The 19,127-nt window shown below is 38.0% G+C and overlaps 1 protein-coding gene across 4 annotated transcripts in view; it reads left to right on the top strand.

Moving 5' to 3' along the window:
- Positions 1-19,127, top strand: part of CDK15 (cyclin dependent kinase 15) — a 124,783-nt gene that overhangs the window by 92,786 nt on the left and 12,870 nt on the right. For all 4 annotated transcript variants that reach the window (XM_072617300.1, XM_072617298.1, XM_072617297.1 and 1 more), the window contains 2 exons: positions 5,266-5,314; positions 17,068-17,207. In XM_072617300.1, the coding sequence (XP_072473401.1) occupies positions 5,266-5,314; positions 17,068-17,207 (189 nt within the window). The remainder of the gene's footprint in view (positions 1-5,265; positions 5,315-17,067; positions 17,208-19,127) is intronic.

Raw genomic sequence — 19,127 nt, forward strand, 5'->3', positions numbered from 1 at the left:
TGTAGCTGCTATGGCAGACACAAACTGGCCATTTACATGGTACTGTCTCAGCTTTAACAAAAAATTCTGATATGCATGTATGTGTATATACATGCACTTTACAGTGGTTTAAAGGGTTGGGGTTTTTGTTGTTGTTGTTGTTACCACTTAAGACAGCCAAGGAAGAGCAGGAACATTATCAACTGCTCAAATGTATGATATCTCAAGAATGTCTTGTATTTGAGAAATACTGGGAGACATCATTCAGCAAGATAACCCTCGTGCTATGGTGGCAAAACCATAGTAACTGGAAAATGTTTTAAGCAGAGTCCAAACAGTGATGCTCCGGTAACGTTAGCCACTAATCAGCAAGTCTTTGTTGACTAAGCAGTAACCATGTTTCCCTCAGTTGTGAATCTGACTTCATTAAATATTTATATAAAATATAGCCTTTTGTTAGGGCAGCAACTATCCTGCCCTTGTTTTAATTTTAGTGCTCTAATCAAGGCTTTCAGCTGTAGATTAGTTCTCTTTTCTCCTCAGAATTTCCATTGTACTCAGTGGGAATTCTTCTAAAAAGATTTGGAAGGTAAAGGGAGCAAAAGTCTGTACCAATGATTTACTATAAAAGTTGTGATAGGAGAGAAGACGAGGCCACATATAGACCTGTTATTTTTAGAAGATGTTGAAAACAGATGAATCAATTCCTCCTGGAATGGTGCTGGGTGAAACACTTATCTGTTTGGGGAGCATTCTCTCATTGATTGGAGCTGTTTAACTACAGGAAAAATCAATATGAGAATGCCAGGTCACTTTACATCGGGTTATCTGCATGGGAGTGGGAGAGTGGGCTAATGCAAGAAAAAACTTTGGGATTTAAAAGACTTGATTGTGCTTCCCAAACCTTAGTTCAATTTCTCTGTGCCTCGGTTTATCCAGGTATGAGACAGACCTAGGGGGAAAATTTTTCATAGTTAATAGAACAACTGAAATATATTTATTTAGCCTCTGCTATGTGCAAGATGCCTGGAGGTCCAAAAATGTAATTTCAGGAAGCATTGAGTCAGTATTAGGAAACATAAATCCTTCCTTTTGCTGCTAGAATTTATGAGAATTGGGTTCTGCTTTTGATATCATGCTTATATTTCACTAGACACAAGTTAAAATTTGTGTACTTGATTTAAAAAAAAAGTAGCTCCTTTTGTGCTTAATTATTATAGAGAATGAATGTGATCACATGACCATGATTGAGCTACAACGATGGTCCTTTCCATAGCCATGTATTCTGCCAACCAGAGTGGAACTGTGGTGCATGCAGGGATGTGCTAATAAATATTTAACTGGTTCTCAAAAAAATTGCATATATGACATAGTTTTAAGTTTAGTCTGCATTATTAACATTTTCCCATCACTTTATTAAGGCTAGAGACAAAACAAGTTAAGTCCTGATAGGAAGCATTTGCTTATTCCGGTACATGCAAATGCTCTCATCGAAAATTTAACAATCTGCTCTTATGCACCAGTATGAGATGGTTCCAGCACACAGTAGGCAAAGGTCATTTCAATATGAGGAAATCTCTCTAACAATCAGGGCTGCCTAAAAGTGGAATATATTGAGGATAGTGACTTCCTTATCACTGGAGATCTTTAAAAGGAGGCTGGACAACCACATGTCAGTGATATTATAGAAGGGTATCCTACTTAGGATCCAGTTGTATAGATAAGGTTTATCCCATCATCTAATGGAAAGAGCATTGATTGTAGAATCAAAAGACCTATATTCTAATTCTGCCTTTGAATCTTAATGTGTCAATAACTGTGATACTTCTGTTACTCTGGGTAAGTCACATAACCTACAGGTTGAGTCTGCTAATCTATAAAATGAGGGAATTGGCCTCTGAGGTTCCTTTCAGCTCCAAATCTGTGAATTTATATAGCCTCCATAGACCCTTCCAACTCTGAGTACATAACTTCAAGTCCAGTGCTCTTTTCACTATGGTTCTCTCTTTGGGAGTATCAACTAAGAATGTAGTTCTTTGTTAGATATGAGATACAAAGCTAAACTTAAAAGAACATTGCTTCAGCCCACTGTTATTTAGTTCATTTTTTAAAAAATGTTCACATTCAGAAAAAACATAATTTTCATGATACTACTAAGTAGGGGAAAGGCTGGCTGGTGAAAATGTGGTGAGTCATTAAGTTTGGAACCCTAAACTTGAAAGACAGGTTGAGGGCCCTGCCTTTTTCTCTCTCAATAACTTGCATACCCTGATTGTCCTCTTTGGAAATATTGAATTCATGTTAGGAGATTTGGAGAATAGCGTTTTTATAACCACTGTCACTGCATCATTAATTGGCTAAAGCACAGGGGTGGGGAACCTGCAGCCTCAAGGCCATATGTAGCCTTCTAGGTCCTCAAGTGTGGTCCTTGCAGTCAAAGGGCCACATGTGGCCTTGAGTGTGGAGGTTCCCCACCCCTGGAAGGGAGTTCTGTAAGTACAAGCTTGAAGTAATTACTCAAGCCTCAGATTTACTCAGCCTGTTTTTATCTACTTACAAACCTCAATTTTTAGCTAGTTCTAACGATCTTTGTGCCAGAAGGCAAAGTTTCGAGACCTACTTCAACTCTGTCTTTTCTAGATGAGAAATAAAATGGCCTGTGCTCTTAGTGTAAGTCAATGGAATCAATCAACCAATAAGCATTTATTAATTGCCTGCTCTGTCCTAGGGCAGCTAAGTGGTGTAATGGATGGAGCATCAGACTTGGAGTCAGGAAGACCACAGATTCTTCCTAACTGTGTGACCCTGAGCAAGTCACCTAACCCTGTTTGCTTCAGTTTCCTTGTCTGTAAAAAGAACTGGAGAAGGAAATAGCAAACCACTCCAGTATCATTGCAAAGAAAACCTCAAATGGGGTCACAAAGAGCTGGATGTGACTGAAACAATTAAATAACAAAAACTATACTGGGCCCATGACAGTGGAAAGAGCAAAAAGTTAGTTTGGGGTCTTGGGCTCTAGTTCTAATACTTATTTACATGGTCTTAAAAATTATTTGATCCATTTGTCCAACTGCAAAATGGGTCTAATAAAGCATCTCTCTACTGCCTCTGAAGGATGGTATAAGAGGGTTTCCAGAAAAGATGGGGGGAAATAAAGATTGTTTTCTTCTCTAGCTCCCCCACTCACCTTCTGTCACTTGAAATCTGAGACAGTTGCTAGAGAGGAACAAAAGATGCCCCCACAAAAGCAGGAAAAAAGGGGCAAAGAGCCAGTGTAGTTGCTTTGGAATAAATGCTTCATCTGAAGATACAATGATGAGAAGGAGGAGGACAGGGAACATCTGGGGGAATGAAAGGAGAGAAAGAGCAAAAGTGAAGAGAAAAAGAAGGGAAGAAGATCCAAATGCATGTGTAGAAATGCAGGGGAGAGATAAGCATGAAAAAACACAAGACCAGCTAGAAATGGAGAAAAGTGTCAGGGGCAAGGAAAGGAGAAAGCCTCCAAGGTCTCAAGGATAATGTAAGGCATCATTGTGTGCAAGAACATATAACAAAATGAGTACTATCATGACTGTAAAAGTCTGGAGATCCAGCCTATGAGGCTTTGAGAGAAGAAAGACTGGAGAAAAGAAAAAGTGAAGGAATGGGAATTTAAGTTATCATGGTTATATGGCACTGGGATGTGAACGAGTATTTGTGAAACTGGGGTGGGGGACATGGTATTGTTAGATAAAATTTGTAAATATACAGCATGAAAATACCTAATTTAACCCATGATGGGAAAAAATGAGGGAAAAACTGAGTGAGAACTTTAAAAATTAATCATTGCTGTGTGTTTTTTGTTTCTTTATTACCAATTGCACAAGTGTTGGCCACATCTATTCTATAGTACTTCGGTAGATCTACGAATTCCGTGATGTAGGCATTTCCTCTACCAGTGCAGGCTGTGACTTATCTGTTCCTCCTTTTTACATCAACATGGCATTGTAGATAGATAGAGGGCAGGACCTGGAATCTGGAAGACATGGGCTCAAATCCTGGTTCTCTTACTGATTAGCTTGCGTGACCATGGAGAAATCACTTCATCTCTGAGCCTGTTTCCTCATCTGTAAAATGAGAATAATAAGTACAACACTGTACCAGTAGGAGCTGCTTCCTGCGTTTGTCGAGAAGCTCAGAGGAGATAATATTTGGAAAATGCTTTGAAAACTTCTAAAGCAGCATGTAAATACCAGTACTGATCCGTATTGAAATGTACGTGCCAAGCATTCTCCAAAGGCAAGTGAAAATGATTTTCTGGTTATTCATTTTGGATCATCCCTACCAGAACACCTTTTCATGGGTGCAGGTCACTGAGAGGTGATGGTATGACCTGTTACCATAAAGTAGTAAAAACGCTTCACCTTATTGCATTGCCTAGAGGGAACTAGTGGCACAGTGGATAGTGCCCTGGGCCTGGAGTCAGGAAGACCTGAGTTCCAATCTAGCCTTAGACGCTAGTTGGGTGACCCTGGGCAAGTCACTTAACCTCTGCTTGCCTCAGTTTCTCCCACTATAAAACGGATAATAACAGCCCCTGCCTTGCACGGTTATTGTGAAGATCAAACGAGATAATATTTGTAACAAGTGCTTAGCATAGTGCCTGGAGCATAGCAGGTACTATGTAAGTGCTTATTCCTTTCCTTTCCTTCCCTTATAGTCTTAGTTATCACTGGAATTATTGCTATTTTGCCATGTAATAGAGCTCATGTCTTTTCGTATGTATATGTTTTGTTCGAGTAACAAACTTGGAAGAATTTCTGGGTTAAAGATCTTAGCTACTAGTTTCTCTCACCAAAATGCCTTGTTACATGTATGTATATATATTTGGTGTATACTTCTATACATGGACATTTTGGCTTTCCTTCTTTTCCCTTCCCTTCTTCCAACAGAATGTAAGATCCTTGAGAGAGGAGACTGTTTCATTTTTTCCCCTTGGTATTTCTAGTGCCTTGAACTCAGCCTGGCACATATGGTAGACATAAATAAGCGCTTCTTTGCCTGATTTCTTTTGTACTCCATTCAGCATTCAGGACAGCCTTCTGCATGTAGTTGGTGTTCGAGAATGTCTTGTTAGCTAACTCAGTATTTAGTGATTCTTTCTCCAAAGCCTTTAGAATGTTTATAAAATAGTTGGCAATACCTTAAAGAATACCATTGGCATAGGATTAGTTGGTTTTGAAGTGAGGGAGGGTGTTTTGTCCCATCCATTTCATTTTTAATCATTCTGTGGAATTCCTTTTGCAGAGTGGTTCCTGCTGAGTAAGCCAGAGAGTCTTCAGGTCGTCTGGAACAGGTAAAACAACTTAGTCCTAAGGCATCCTTTCTCTAAGAATAGACCAAAGAGAGAACTTGACCTAGCATCCAATAGTATCACTGAGCACCTGAATCTTTTGACAGTAGGTGCCATGGAAATGCAGAAGGTAACTGCTAGGAAGAAGCTGTCTGTGAGTGTGTTAGTTTTTCTGTATAACCATTTTACCCTCAATGCTTTCGGTCATTAAATTTGTTTTGTGCCCCCTCAGTGGAGCACCAGATCCTTAGAGGAGGGAGTGTTAGCTAGCAGGAAAACCTTGTGGGTTTATTATTCCCATACACATAGAAACTAAACATCATTGAGTGGCTATTTGGGGTGGGGGGCACTTGATTCATGGAGGTCATGCTTTCCCAGGCCCTCTCTGCGCAGTCTCAGCTCAGACCAGGGCAGACTTTTATTACCAGCTTTCAACAAACCCCAGTTTCTTTTGCAAAGAAAAACAGATAATAGGGACATTCCCAGAATAGTTAGCTAACTAAGCTGTGCCAGGCAACCTAGAGGCTAGAGAAGAACTCGGCGTCTTCGGACAATGACCAATTACAATAACCGGCATTATTTGATCGGAGACTAATTAGCCAAGGCCCTGTTCTTTTTGCTTCACTGAAGTCGCAGAAAGCACATCGAAGGAAACATTAGAGAGAGAGAGACTGGGAAAAGGAGCTCAGATGTCAAAGGAAAACACACTTTCACAGGTGGGGAGATAGAGAAAAGGATTTCATCTGCCAAGATCCTATCTGAACCTGGGAATATTTTCCACTGAAAATCACATGCAGTAGAAGGAAGGCAAACTGAGTTTGCTCTTTCCACATTTTGAAGACTTTTTAAAGTTCATGAGCACAGAGTAGGGGGCTTGGGGGTGGAGGATGGGCCCAATTCTGCAGCTTAGGTATATGTCACAAACTGTAATACGTAGTGAAAGATAGCAGAATCGAATTCTGGCCAGCGTGTCATCATGATCCTCTGCTGTTTTTTAAAAGCACAGTAGGGCCTAAGATCCAATGTCACTTACACAGCCAACTTGGAGGTAGGCTCAAAGAGGCTTTCCTTTATCATCTCATTCCAGGGATGGCATGAACACAGCTCTGTAAACACCCACTTGTCTGCGTGCCTGGGGTGCCTAACCCCATTGACTTGGAGTTAAGGTTGCATTCCTTCATTTCCCTTGGCTACAAAATGTTTCTCTCAAAAACAAACAAAATAGACAACCCACCCCCCAAACACAAACCACCCCAAAACTTATATCCCAAAACATAGGAGAGGATACTTGCTGCTATTCGGGGTAGACAGGATGGAATCTTACAGAGTGCTTCTCTGGCTTTGTCCACCTTCTGTTCCCTCCCTGTGCCATCAGATCCAAACACCTTCCCTTGCTCATAACCCTATCTAATTGACACTGCTTAGAGTTTAGGCTCCATTCATAATCCCTTTGACTTCTGGATCCAAAACTCCCTTCCCTGGCAGCCACTCCCTTATGTATGTTGTTTTTCCCATTAGAATGTAAGGGCAGGGACTGTCACCTGTTTTTGAATTTGCACAAAATACAAATCCTCAGTTCCAATGATGTGCCTGGCAGATAGAAAGGAATCACAATGCTTATTCATTCATTCATGGAACAATGCACAAATCATCTCATGAAAATATCATGAAGAGCCTTATGTTTGCTATTAGAAAGTGTGCTGAAAAAAAGATTACTGAAGTGTTATCGTCATCTCTGCATCATTTGGACTCCTTGGGGCTCCTGAGAGGGGACATGGTGATTACTAGGCTGCATAACCCTGCACACTATTGAGTGAAATGATCATGGTTTGATGGTGATCTCTCTGAATTTATACCTATGCCACCCACATGCTCCTTGACTGACCAATAAGCAACGACAAAGCATCTCCCATGTTGTTTCTGACTGGGAAACAGCAATGAATGTGACAGGCTTCTTGTCTTATTATAAGAAAGCTACTTCATTAGGTATGGATGGAACTTGGAGTCATTCTTCCCAATCTAGTGCTGTGCTGGCTTTGGAGTGGGAGGATCTGGGCTCCAGATTCACTTTTGCCCCCTTACAACCTATATGACCTTGGACGAATCACCTCAGTTTCCTTGTCTGGAAAATGAGGAATGTAAAATGACCTCCAGATTTATAGTCCTATGATCAAAATCCCTGGACTTCAGGAACTTTACAAATCCCTTTTAGATCTGAATCTGTGGTCCTCCGAATTACTGGGAAGAATGATTCCCCAGCAAACAAATGCACTTCTACTAAGGAAAGCCCTGTAAACAAGTAAGAGGCTGGTGGGAAAAGAGCTCTCTGTATTTGGAGGCAAACAATCTGAGTTCAAATTCTGACAACGTTGTTTAGTTGCTGTGTGACCATGGATGTTCCTAAACCTCTCTGACCTCTGACTTTCTCTTCTGTAAAAGGAAGAATTTGAGCTAGGTCAGAGGACCTAACCCTTTTTCATATTATGGATCCCTTTTGCAGTTGACTGAAACCTATGAACCCCTCCTCAGAATAATGTTTTTAAGTGCAGAAAATAAAATACATCAGATTACAAAGAAAATGAATTATGTCAAAATAATTGTGAAAAAATATTTTTGTAAAGAACAAGTTTATAGACTCTGGGTAATGAACTCCAAGACTAGATGATCTTCTGGGCTTTTTCTGACTCTAAAACTTATGATCCTATGTCTTTTGGGCCCATGGGATCTCACTGAGCATCCATGGAAATTCCTTGCATCTGAAGCCAGTCTGTTAAGAAATCAAGGCTATTGCCACAAATCCTTAAGAGCTATTTTAAATATGTTCTATGTTGGCCAGTTAGTGCTTTTTGCAAGCTATCATTTGAGACTGACTTGAATTTTACTTTTAGTTGTGTTTCTTCTTCTAAACTTCCAAAAATGAGATGCTATGATATCTTCATACACAGAATAACTTTCAGGTTACATGCATAATTGTAACATATTTTAGAATTTCAATAATCACTGGATGCTGTCACTTCTGAAAATTTAGCCATCTAAAAGAGCTAATGTCCTTTGAATGGATATTGGAAGGAAAAGTCCATGATAGGGTTCTTTTAAAATTTTTATTAATGAAGTCTTAATAATAGGGCAGATCTTCCTTGTCCCATGAAGTACCTTTGATATGAATCTTATGGGATGCAGGGCCAGATCCTACTCTCTATATCTCATCAGGTAGCCTAGCAGGAAATGTATCTGAGGACGTAGAGCTGACTATCATAATTTAAGGCATAATTTCATAACAGCTGTATTTTTATACCATTTAAATCCTAAAATAGTAGGTATATCTACTCTTTGTAGGGAATATTTCAGAAGGTGCCAGTCAGAAGAGGTGAGGAGAAGTCAGTAGGTAAAGTGATGGGGAAGGCAAGATCAAAGTTTTATTCCTAGAATAATAGGATTTACTTTTTTCCAAGTGCAGCCATAATACATATGGATAATCATATTTTGAGGAAATATAGTCATTGGATGGGGAGAGTGGGGTTAAAACATTAGCCCATGAAGTTCCTATTAGTGCTTCCCTTGCAGTCTAGTAAACTCATGAAACATGGAAGAAAAGTATTAAAAAAAACCCCACAAATCACTGGCATTATTAATACACATTGATCCTTTGGCACAAGAGTCACAAAATACATCCTTAGGAAAACTCTTAAAGAAACATTCAACATCCCCCCAACATTGTGGGGAAGGAAGAAGATGGGAGAAGAAAGACCTTAGGACCTAAGGTCTCATGGGATGAGGGAGGGAGGAAGAAAGAGATCCTGATTCAACTCAAGTTTGCTGTTGGGGAGGCCACTGGAGAGAGGAGAGAACTGGCTGGCACAAAGTTGAAGAGGAACTCATTTAAAGTACAATTGCTGGATAGGCCGTGGTATGGTCGTGGGAAGCATGCCACCTCTTAACTTACTAATTTTTTATTCTTTGTGTTAAGCTATGTTGTTATACTTCTAGAGTATAAGTTTTGTCAATACCCTCTACATTTGGGTACCCTTGGACAAGGCTTTTGTTGTCCCACCACAGTTATCGTTCTACCCATCCTCATTGCCAGTCACCTGGTAGGAGAGGCAAGTGCATATAGCTATGGTTTGTAAGAGTAAGTTAGGAATTACTGTCAAGAGTACAAAAAAGTCTTTACTTGGCATAGCCCTAGGTGAGATGGACAGAATTAAAAAGAAGTCTTCATATCACTCTTCATATCTATCTGTCTGTCTGTCTATCTAATCTATCTATCTATTTATCTATCTATCTATCTACCTCTGTCTACATACCTACCTACCTACCTATCTGTTGTCTTCCTCATTAGGATATAAATCCTTGAGAGAAAGTACTTTATTTTTCTTCTTTGTATCCCTGGCCCTTACCATGGTGCCTGGTGCATAGGAAGCACTTAATAAGTACTTCTTTCCCTACCCCTTTCTTTTATTTATTTTTTAGGATTCATTTCTCAAAATTTTGAGTTTCTAATTCTCTTACTCCCTCCTAACCTTCTGCTACTTATTGAGAAGGCAAGCAATATGATGTCAGTTATATATGTGAAGTCATGAAAGCATATTTCTATATTAACCATGTTTCCAAGAATAAATAAATAGCAGGAAACATAAAGAAAGTGAAAAAATATGCTTTAATGTGCATTCAGTTCCCTCTCTGGAGGTGTATAGCATTTTTCATTGAGAGTCCTTTGGAACTGTCTTGGGTAGCCACTGTATTGATGAAAGTAGCGAAGTCTTTCACAGTTGATCATTAGGATATTGCTGGTACTATGTACAATGTTCTCCTAATTCTGCTTACTTCATATTGCATCAGTTCATCTGAGTCTTCTCAGGTGTTTTCTGAAACTATACCCCTCAACATTTCTTTCAACACAGTAGTGTTCTATCACAGTCATAGTATTTCTTCACAAACCATAATTTGTTCAGCCATTTCCTTATCAATGGACATCCCCACAAATTCCAATTCTTTGCCACCACAAAAAGAGCTGTTATAAATATTTTGTACTTATAGGTCTTTTTTCCTTTTCTTTCACCTCTTTGACATACAGACCTAGTAGTGGTATTGCTGGGTCTAAAATTATGCACATTTTAAAATTATGCCCAAAGGGCATAGTTCCAAATTGCTCTCCAGAATAGCTAGACCAGTTTACAACTCCACCAACAGTTCATTAGTGTCCCAATTTTTCCACATCCACTCCAGCATTTGTCATTTTTCTTTTCTCTCATGTTAGCCAATCTGATGGATATGAGGTGGTATCTCAGAACTGTTTCAATTTACATTTCTTTAATCAATATTGATTTAGAGAATTTTCCATGTAGATATTGATAGCTTTGATTTTTTTCTCTCCTAAAAACTGCCTGTTCATGTCTTTTGACCATTTATCAGCTGGGGAATAGCTCTTAATTTGATAAATTGGGCACAGTCCCCTATACATTTGAGAAATGAGGCCTTTATCAGAGAAACTTGTTGTAAAATTCTCTTCCCCTCCCCCTGTTTCCTGTTTTCCTTCTCCAGGATTGATTCTCTAGGGTTCTCTAAGTATACCATCACATCATCTGCAAAAGAGGATACTTTTGTTTCTTCATTGCCTATTTGTATTCCTTTATTTTATTTTTCTTATCTTATTGGTATAGCTAGCATTTCTAATGCAATATTGAATAATAGTGGTGATAATGGATGCCCTTGATTTAAATACCTTTGATTTTATTGGGAAGGCTTCAAGTTTATCCCCATTACAGAAAATGCCTACTCTTGGTTTCATATGGATACTATTTATTTTAAGAAAAGTTCCACTTGTTCCTATGCTTTCTAGTGTTTTTGGTAGGAATAGGTAGGAATTTTGACAATAGCTTTTTTTCTGCCTCTACTAATATAATCATATAATTTTTATTGCTTTTCTTATTGATATGGTCAATTATGCTTATAGTTTTCCTAATACTGATCTAGCCCTGCATTCCTCATATAAATCCCATCTGGTCAGAGTGTATGGTTCTTGTGATATATTGCTATAATCTCCTTGCTAGTATTTTATTTAACCATTTTGTATCAATATTCATTAGGGAAATTGGCTTGTTCAATTTATTTTTTCAAGATAGAATCATTTAAGCATTTCATTTTCTCCTGTTAATGTGGGCAATTTATATTTTTGCAAATATTCATCCATTTCACTTAGATTGTCAGTTTTACTGGCATTAGGGAAAATATCTCTTAATAATTACTTTAATTTCATCTTCAATGGTGGTGCAATAACTTTTAATTTTTGAGATTAGTAATTTGATTTTCTTCTTTTTTAAAATCAGATTAACTAATAATTTGTCTGCATGTTGGTTTTTTTTTCATAAAATTAGCACCTAGTTTTATTTATTACTTCAACTTTTTAAACTATCAGTTTTATTAATATCTCCTTTGATGTTCAGGATTTCTATTTTGGCATTTAAGTGGGGATTTTTAATTTTTGTTACTAACTTTTTAAAACTGCATATCCAACTTATTGATCTGCTCTTTCTCTTTTTTATTGATGTAAATATTTAGAGATATACACTTTCCACTAAGTACTACTTTAGCTGTATCCCACAAATTTTAGTATATTCATTGTTGTCATCATCTTTAATTAAATTATTGATTGTTTCTATGATTTACTCTTTGACCCCCTCATTCATTAGGATTAAATAATTTAGTTTCTAATTAATTTTTAATCTACATTTCCACATCTTTTGTTGAACATGATTGGAAAATGGTACATTTAATATTTCTGCTTTTCTGAATTTGTTTGTGAAGTTTTTATACCCTAAGACATGCTCAGTTTTTGTATAGGTGTCATATATTGCTGAGAAAATGGTATAGTCCTTTATATCCCCACTCAATTTTCTCTAGAGGTCTAGCATATCTAACTTTTCTGAAATTCTATTCATTTTCTTAACTTCTTATTTACTTTATGGCTAGATTTATCTAGTTCTGAGAGGGGAAAATTGAGGTCCCCTACTAGTAAAGTTTTAGTATCTATTTCCTCCTTTAACTCATTTAACTTTTCCTTTAAGGATTTGGATGCTATTGCATTTGGTGCATACGTGTTTAGTATTTATATTATTTCATTGTATATACCTTTTAACAACATGTAGTTTCCCTGCTTATCTCTTTTAATTAGGTCTATTTTGCTTTTGCTTTCTTTGAGATCATTATTGCTACCTCTGCCCTTTTTTTTTTACTTCTGCTAAAGCATAATAAATCTTGCTCCAGCCCCCTATTTCGACCCTGTCTTTTTTGTTTCAATAATTTTGTTTTCAATAATTTTGCTTAAAACATGTTTCTTTTAAATAGCATATTGTTGGATTCTGGTTTCTAATACATTCTGCTATCTGCTTCTGTTTTAAGTTCATCCCATTCACATTCCCAGTTATGATTACTGTGTATTTCTTTTCTCTCTCTCTCTCTCTCTCTCTCTCTCTCTCTCTCTCTCTCTCTCTCTCTCATTATCCTGTCCCTTCTCAAAATTCTGCTTTGCTTCTGATCACTGCCTCTTTTAATCCACTTTCCCTTTTATCACTTCTTTCCACCCCACTTTCTCTTATGGCTTTCCCCTTCTACTTCCTTACTGAGTAAGGAAGATAGATTTCTATACACAATTGAGAGAGAGAGGGAGAGAGACAGAGACAGAGAGACAGAGAGAGAGACAGAGAGAATGTGTGTGTGTGTGTGTGTGTGTGTGTGTGTGTGTGTGTGTGTATACTTGAACCAATTCAGATGAGGGGGAGGTTCAGGCATTACCTCTACCATCATTTTCTCCTCCATTGCAAAAGTTCTTCTTTGGATGCCTCTTACAAGTAAGTTAATTTTTCCCCTTCTCCCTTCTCCTACTGCATTCTTTTTTCTTACCCATCTCTTTTTTGAGATCATTATAATATAATTGACTTACTGCTCTGCCCTCTATCTATGTAAAGTCCTTCTAACTGTCCTAATAATTATAAAGTTCTTAGAAGCTACATGTATCATCTCTCCATGTAGGAATGTGAACAATTCAACCTTACTGAGTCTCATATTTCCTCTTTAATATTTACCTTTCTATGCTTCTCTTGGGTCTTGTTACTTAAAAGTGAAATTTTCCATTCATCTTTAGGTTTTTTTTTTTATCAAGAATGCTCGCAAGTCTTCTATTTCATTAAATATCCATTCCTTACTCCATCCCCCAAGGATTATATTCAGTTTTACTGGGTAGGCTTTTCTTGATTTTAATCCTAGCTCCTTTATCATCTGGAATATCATGTTCTAAGTTCTCTGCTCCTTTAACATGGTAGCTTCTAAATTTTGTGTGATCTTGACTATAGCTCCAAGGCATTTGAGTGGTTTCTTTCTAGCTGCTTAAAGTATTTTATCTTTGACCTTGGACCTCTGGAATTTGAGTATAATATTCCTGAGAGTTTTCATTTTGGGATCTCTTTCAGGAGTGGATTCTTTCTATTTCTATTTTACCATCTGGCTCTAGGATATTGGGATAGTATTCCTTAATAATTTATTGAAATATGGTATCAAAATAAGTGAAAGATACAAAGGTTGGAGTGATCTATCACCTAAAAAATGGTCTGAAATCCAAGAAAGGCCCTTTAGACTTTAGGACTGCCTTTCAGCAAATTTATTCAAATTATGGATTAATCTCTATAAGAAAGTGGCAGACATATTTCTTTTAGATCATATTGAACAAAACTGTGTATTGACAAAGCATAAACTAGTACTGACCCCCCCCCCTTGGGGTAAAATAACAGCCTCCTCTTGTGGAACTTTGCTTCTTCTTTAAAAGGCAAAGAATTCAATGGCTTACCTTGAAGGGTAGAGTCAAAGGAGAAGTATGTTATTGAGCAAGGGGAAATTGAGTTGGGACTCTAGTTGTATGGAGAACATTCTTATTTGTGTTCTAAAAAAAACCAGAGACCTGAGGATCCATGAAGTAACTCTTTCCAATTCAATTAATGCTCAGTGGAATGGTTGTGGTCATTGTAGTTCCAAATAGGGAATGAACCTAGCAACCAATCTTCACATCTGAGCTTCACTGAAGACTGGATCCACAGAACTCTATGATAACTTCCATCATCTCAAAGTGTCCTACAGAAGTCCTGCAAACATTGAACCCTCTGTGATGGAAATGTGAATAACTGAATCTGAATATGTCACTTAAACAGGAATAGCCAGAGAGTTCAGCGATGGGGACTCAACATAATTGGCTAGGTTGCATTACTTTTTGTTTTTATCTACCCAGGAAAAACATAAAGGAACCAGAAAACTTTGAACCCAGTTTCAGAAATTCAATTCAGCAAATTTTTATTAAACCCTTGCTAATATGCAGAGAAGTATTAAGGCCTAGTGGATGGAGCACCAACCTCAAAGTCACAAAGACCTGGGTTCAAATTCTGAATCTAACATACACTGACTGCGTGACCTTGGGGAAGTTACTTAGCCTCTCAGTGCTCTAAGAATATTATTAGTAGAAGGAGTTTTCTCACCCAGAGGTTATAGAAAGTTAAATTCCATATGGGGAGCTCCCTCACCTATGAAATCACAGTTCCAGTGCTATCCCATCCCTTATGCAGAGCACTGTGATTAGCGGTGGGGAAGATAAAAGGATTAAGTAAATCAATTACAAAATGTCCAGTTGTTCTGTGAGATCTTCATCTGCTTCTTTGATGACAGTAGCAGATGGCGACTGAAAAGGAAGCTAAGACTCTGACACAATTTTTAGAACATCTGTAGACATTAACTTACCTTTTGGGAATCTAAGTGACTCCAAGAAGACATTAGTGGCCTTCCAGCATCTAAAGCAAGGTTGTCTCTCACATATGGGATCCAGCCACATGTGTTCCCTTTATGTTTACCCCTCCATGTGTGTCTGCAAGGTGCATTCACAGTTCCTATCTATGGATAGTATAAGTATCCGTGTGCATGTGTGTCCCCAGTTTGTAGAGGCAACATCCCAAAAATATTTTTTTACTATTTTTTTTTAATGACCTTGCTTTGGGCTTTGAAGTAATTGTGCCCTCTGGCTAAGGAGTAAAAGAAATACTTCTTTAGATAGGGGAGTCTTGAGTGGATGGGGACCCACAAAGGACTTTGAACTTTTTGCTATAGCTTCTTTGAGGGCCAAGTACATACCATCATCTCCAGTGCTCCTTCACCTAATGTGATAATAAATATGATACCAAAAATGCCAAATAAGTATATAAGATGGGTCTATTTCTATACTGTCAGCTGCAAATTCCCTAAGGTACCTGTTCTCTATTAAACTGAACCTTGTATGTAACAGCAGCGGCAGACAAGGATGGTGGGAGGATCTCCAAGAGCAGTGTCCTGGTAATCATTCTTCAGGCCAGCATACTTCCTATAACAAGAGCTAAAGAGTTAGCATTTGTAAATTGGGAGCCTTTCTCTATGGACTCAGCCTATGATGAAAGAGAAGATTTGTCAATTTGTAAATTGTTACATACATATAGAATGGTCATTTTTGATGTGACTTTGGAATATGTCTTTTATAATGTTCAGCAATTTTTTTAAGTGGTAGATACTAAGAATTTAAAACTCTCTAGCTTCATAGGTAATTTTATGTGAAAGGATGTAACCTGAGTTCTTTAAGCTGAGGTTTCTGGTATCATTGCAACAGGAATCCCAGGAAAGGGAGAAAAAAATTTATTTAGTTTGTCTTCCATATCAAAATAAAATAGAAATTTAGATCCTAGAATAAAAAAAGCTCCTCTATCTTGGTTTACTTGTGTAGTTGCTAGAGTACTTCATTAGGATGAAAATTAGTTCTAGGTAGTCCTTGGCTGAGATTCAGAGGTCAACGAATGCTTGATGATCTTGACTATGGGAGGCAGCAGAATTTTCCTTGCTGAGCTTTCAATGACTAAATTTGTCTGCAGACAATAGTGTTAAGTGTACAAAAGTAATTGTAATCCATGAATCAGTGCACTCTTCCAAAAGTTGTAACTACGTACGCATACCTAACTCCATGCAAGGCTGAGTTATAGTAGATCTGTACCATCATGGCATCATCATGATTAGAGTACTATTTACTTTAGTGATTCCTCCTGTAAGGAATGTGTTTTGTAAACCTTAATGTACTATAGAAACATGTACTACTATTATGTTTTCATTACTATTCATCTAATCCATCATAGGGGAAATCAAGATGGCTTCATTGCTGATTTTTCCTGGGATTTGAATTTCGGAGGTGCTGTAGATTTTACCTGGGATTTGATACCTTGGAATTCCCTCCACCCCTTCCTGAGCTAGGCAGACATGGAACCTGCTGATCCTTAGAGCCTGTGCCAGTACTATTTTCTTAATCAGGTTTCTGACTTGGTACATGCTCCTGTGTCCATCACAGTGGAATTATTAATTATAGATTTCTGTTTTTATAATTATAATCCTGTGTGTAATTCAGTGCCCAAAGACATGGGGAAACAAAACGAAATAAAAGAATAAAGCTTCTGGAATTCTTCCTTCATCTCATTCACAGATTAGGTAAGGATTTGGTTGGGGACTGAAGAGGAGAAAGGATGAGGGACATTTTCTCACTTGCATATTAACTAATCCCAGGAAAGCTCAGCTTGAAACACATGCACTTCTAAATCTTGCCTCCTCTTGCCTTTTAGGTTTATTGGGATTTTTTCCCCCTTTGCTAAGGGATGTTTCTTTTGTAAGGGAGGGCTCTAGAGAATTTTCATTTTTCTCTCCTACTTTTCCAGGTTGGGCAGGATTCCAGGAGCTGAAGATCTGGCCTCTCAAATGCTCAGAGGCTTCCCACGAGATCGGGTCTCTGCCCAAGCAGCTCTTGCCCATGATTATTTCAGTACCTTGCCAGCTGAACTACACCAGCTTCCAGATGGTATGTAAGTGTATGTGTGTGTATGTGTGTACACCAACACACCAACTATTTTTGAATGCTAAAGAATCATAGAGTTTGCAGGAAAGAAGACCTTTAAGATCAGCCTTCTTGGGAGAGCCAAGATAGGGTCCACAGCTTGTTGGATTTCCTTATGACATCCTATCAAATTTGAAAGTAGTGATGGAGTGGGGCTAACGAGACCCTCTTGAACCATAATATTCAACATGCTTTCAATTACAGTCTGAACATTTCATACATACATTTATATGTGTGTGTTCATCCTTCATTGTCGAAGAAGACCATGCCATCAGAGAAACAATGACATGACTTGCACTTGACTTTGTTTTGAGAGAGTAAGGGCTGTGTAGGTCACCAGCCTCACTTCTCCTCCAGAGCCATCTGAATTCAGTGACCAGATATTCATCAGGATGACTGAAGATGAGGCATTTGGGGTTAAGTGACTTCCCAAGTTCACACAGCTAGTGAGTGTCAAGTGTCTGAGGTGAGATTTGAACTCAAGTCCTCCTGACTCCTGCACTGGTGCTCTATCCACTGTACCATCTAGCTGCCCTGACATACATTTATATATAAGAGATGGAAGCTGCCTGAAAGTTGTTTTGCTGAGGATATTGGTAAAATCAAAATCAAATTTTCAAACTCTGAGCCCCCATTTGTATGTTTATATATACACAAATGTGTATATACATATATAATGTATATTACATGTTGTATGTTATATATACATTATATCACATGTAAACATTGCATATTTATAACATTATACATAATAGTTATATTAGAAATAACAATAGCACATGCTTTTGTGGTCCTCCAAAGTGTTATATCCCTCATAACAACCCTTGCGGCAGTCCAGGTGCCATTATCACCTCCATTTTAAAGATGAAGAAATAGTGTCCAAGAGAAGTTAAGTGACTTGCCCAAAGTCACTTATCTAATAGGTATTTGAAGAGGGCTTTGAACCTGGCCAGATTTTTGTCTCCAAATCCAGTATGCCAACCACTGTACCATTGCCTTGTTGATAAAGTACCCATGATTTCCTGAGTGCAAGTACCTCTTTCACTGATGTATCTTGACCTCTCTATGCCTTACAAGGCAATCTTCGTTAGTTTCTGTAGTGAAAAGCCTTTGTCCCTTGGGGCCATTCATTAGGTGATGAACTTTTTTATGGCAGACAGAAAAGGCCATCATTTAGCTCTTATTAAAAGTCTGTGTTACCAGATATACGGTAAAATAAATATAATGAAGACTATCTATGATTTCACTGACCTAGGTAACTCTCTCTGCCAAAGCAGATCAGTAGCACCTTCTCTGCAATTTCAGTTCTTGGAAAATTGACCTGATTGCTAAGAGATGAAATATTTTTCCTAGGGTCCAGTAGCCAGCATGTGTCAAAGGTTAGATCTGAGTTAGTTCATGTCTTCCTGGCTCCAAGGCCAGCTCTCTAGCTGCTGTGCCACAATGACCTCTATTTGTCCTCGTCATTCAGTCATTTCAGTCGTGTCTGACTCTTTGTAAGGAATTTTCGTGGCAAAAATACTGCAGTAGTATTTCTGTTTCCTTCTCCAGCTCATTTTACAGATGAGGAAACTGAGGCTAACAGGGTGAAGTGACTTGCCCAGGGTCACATAGCTAGTAAGTGTCTGAGACTGGATTTGACTTCAGTCTTCCTGACTCCAGGCCCAGAACTCTATCCACGGAGTCTAGCTCTATCCACCTAGCTATCCCAGTTACCTCTATAATGTATTATAACAATAATAATAGACATAATATTATTTATCCTAATATTGCATATATTATAATGATATTATATATCTATGTACATATTTACTACATCTATCAGAAAGAGATAAGATGAATAAATAAATGTGAGCTGTTTATATGGTAATACAATGCTACTAA

Source organism: Notamacropus eugenii, chromosome 6 (genome assembly GCF_028372415.1).
Source record: "Notamacropus eugenii isolate mMacEug1 chromosome 6, mMacEug1.pri_v2, whole genome shotgun sequence".
Taxonomy (NCBI): Eukaryota; Metazoa; Chordata; class Mammalia; order Diprotodontia; family Macropodidae; genus Notamacropus; species Notamacropus eugenii.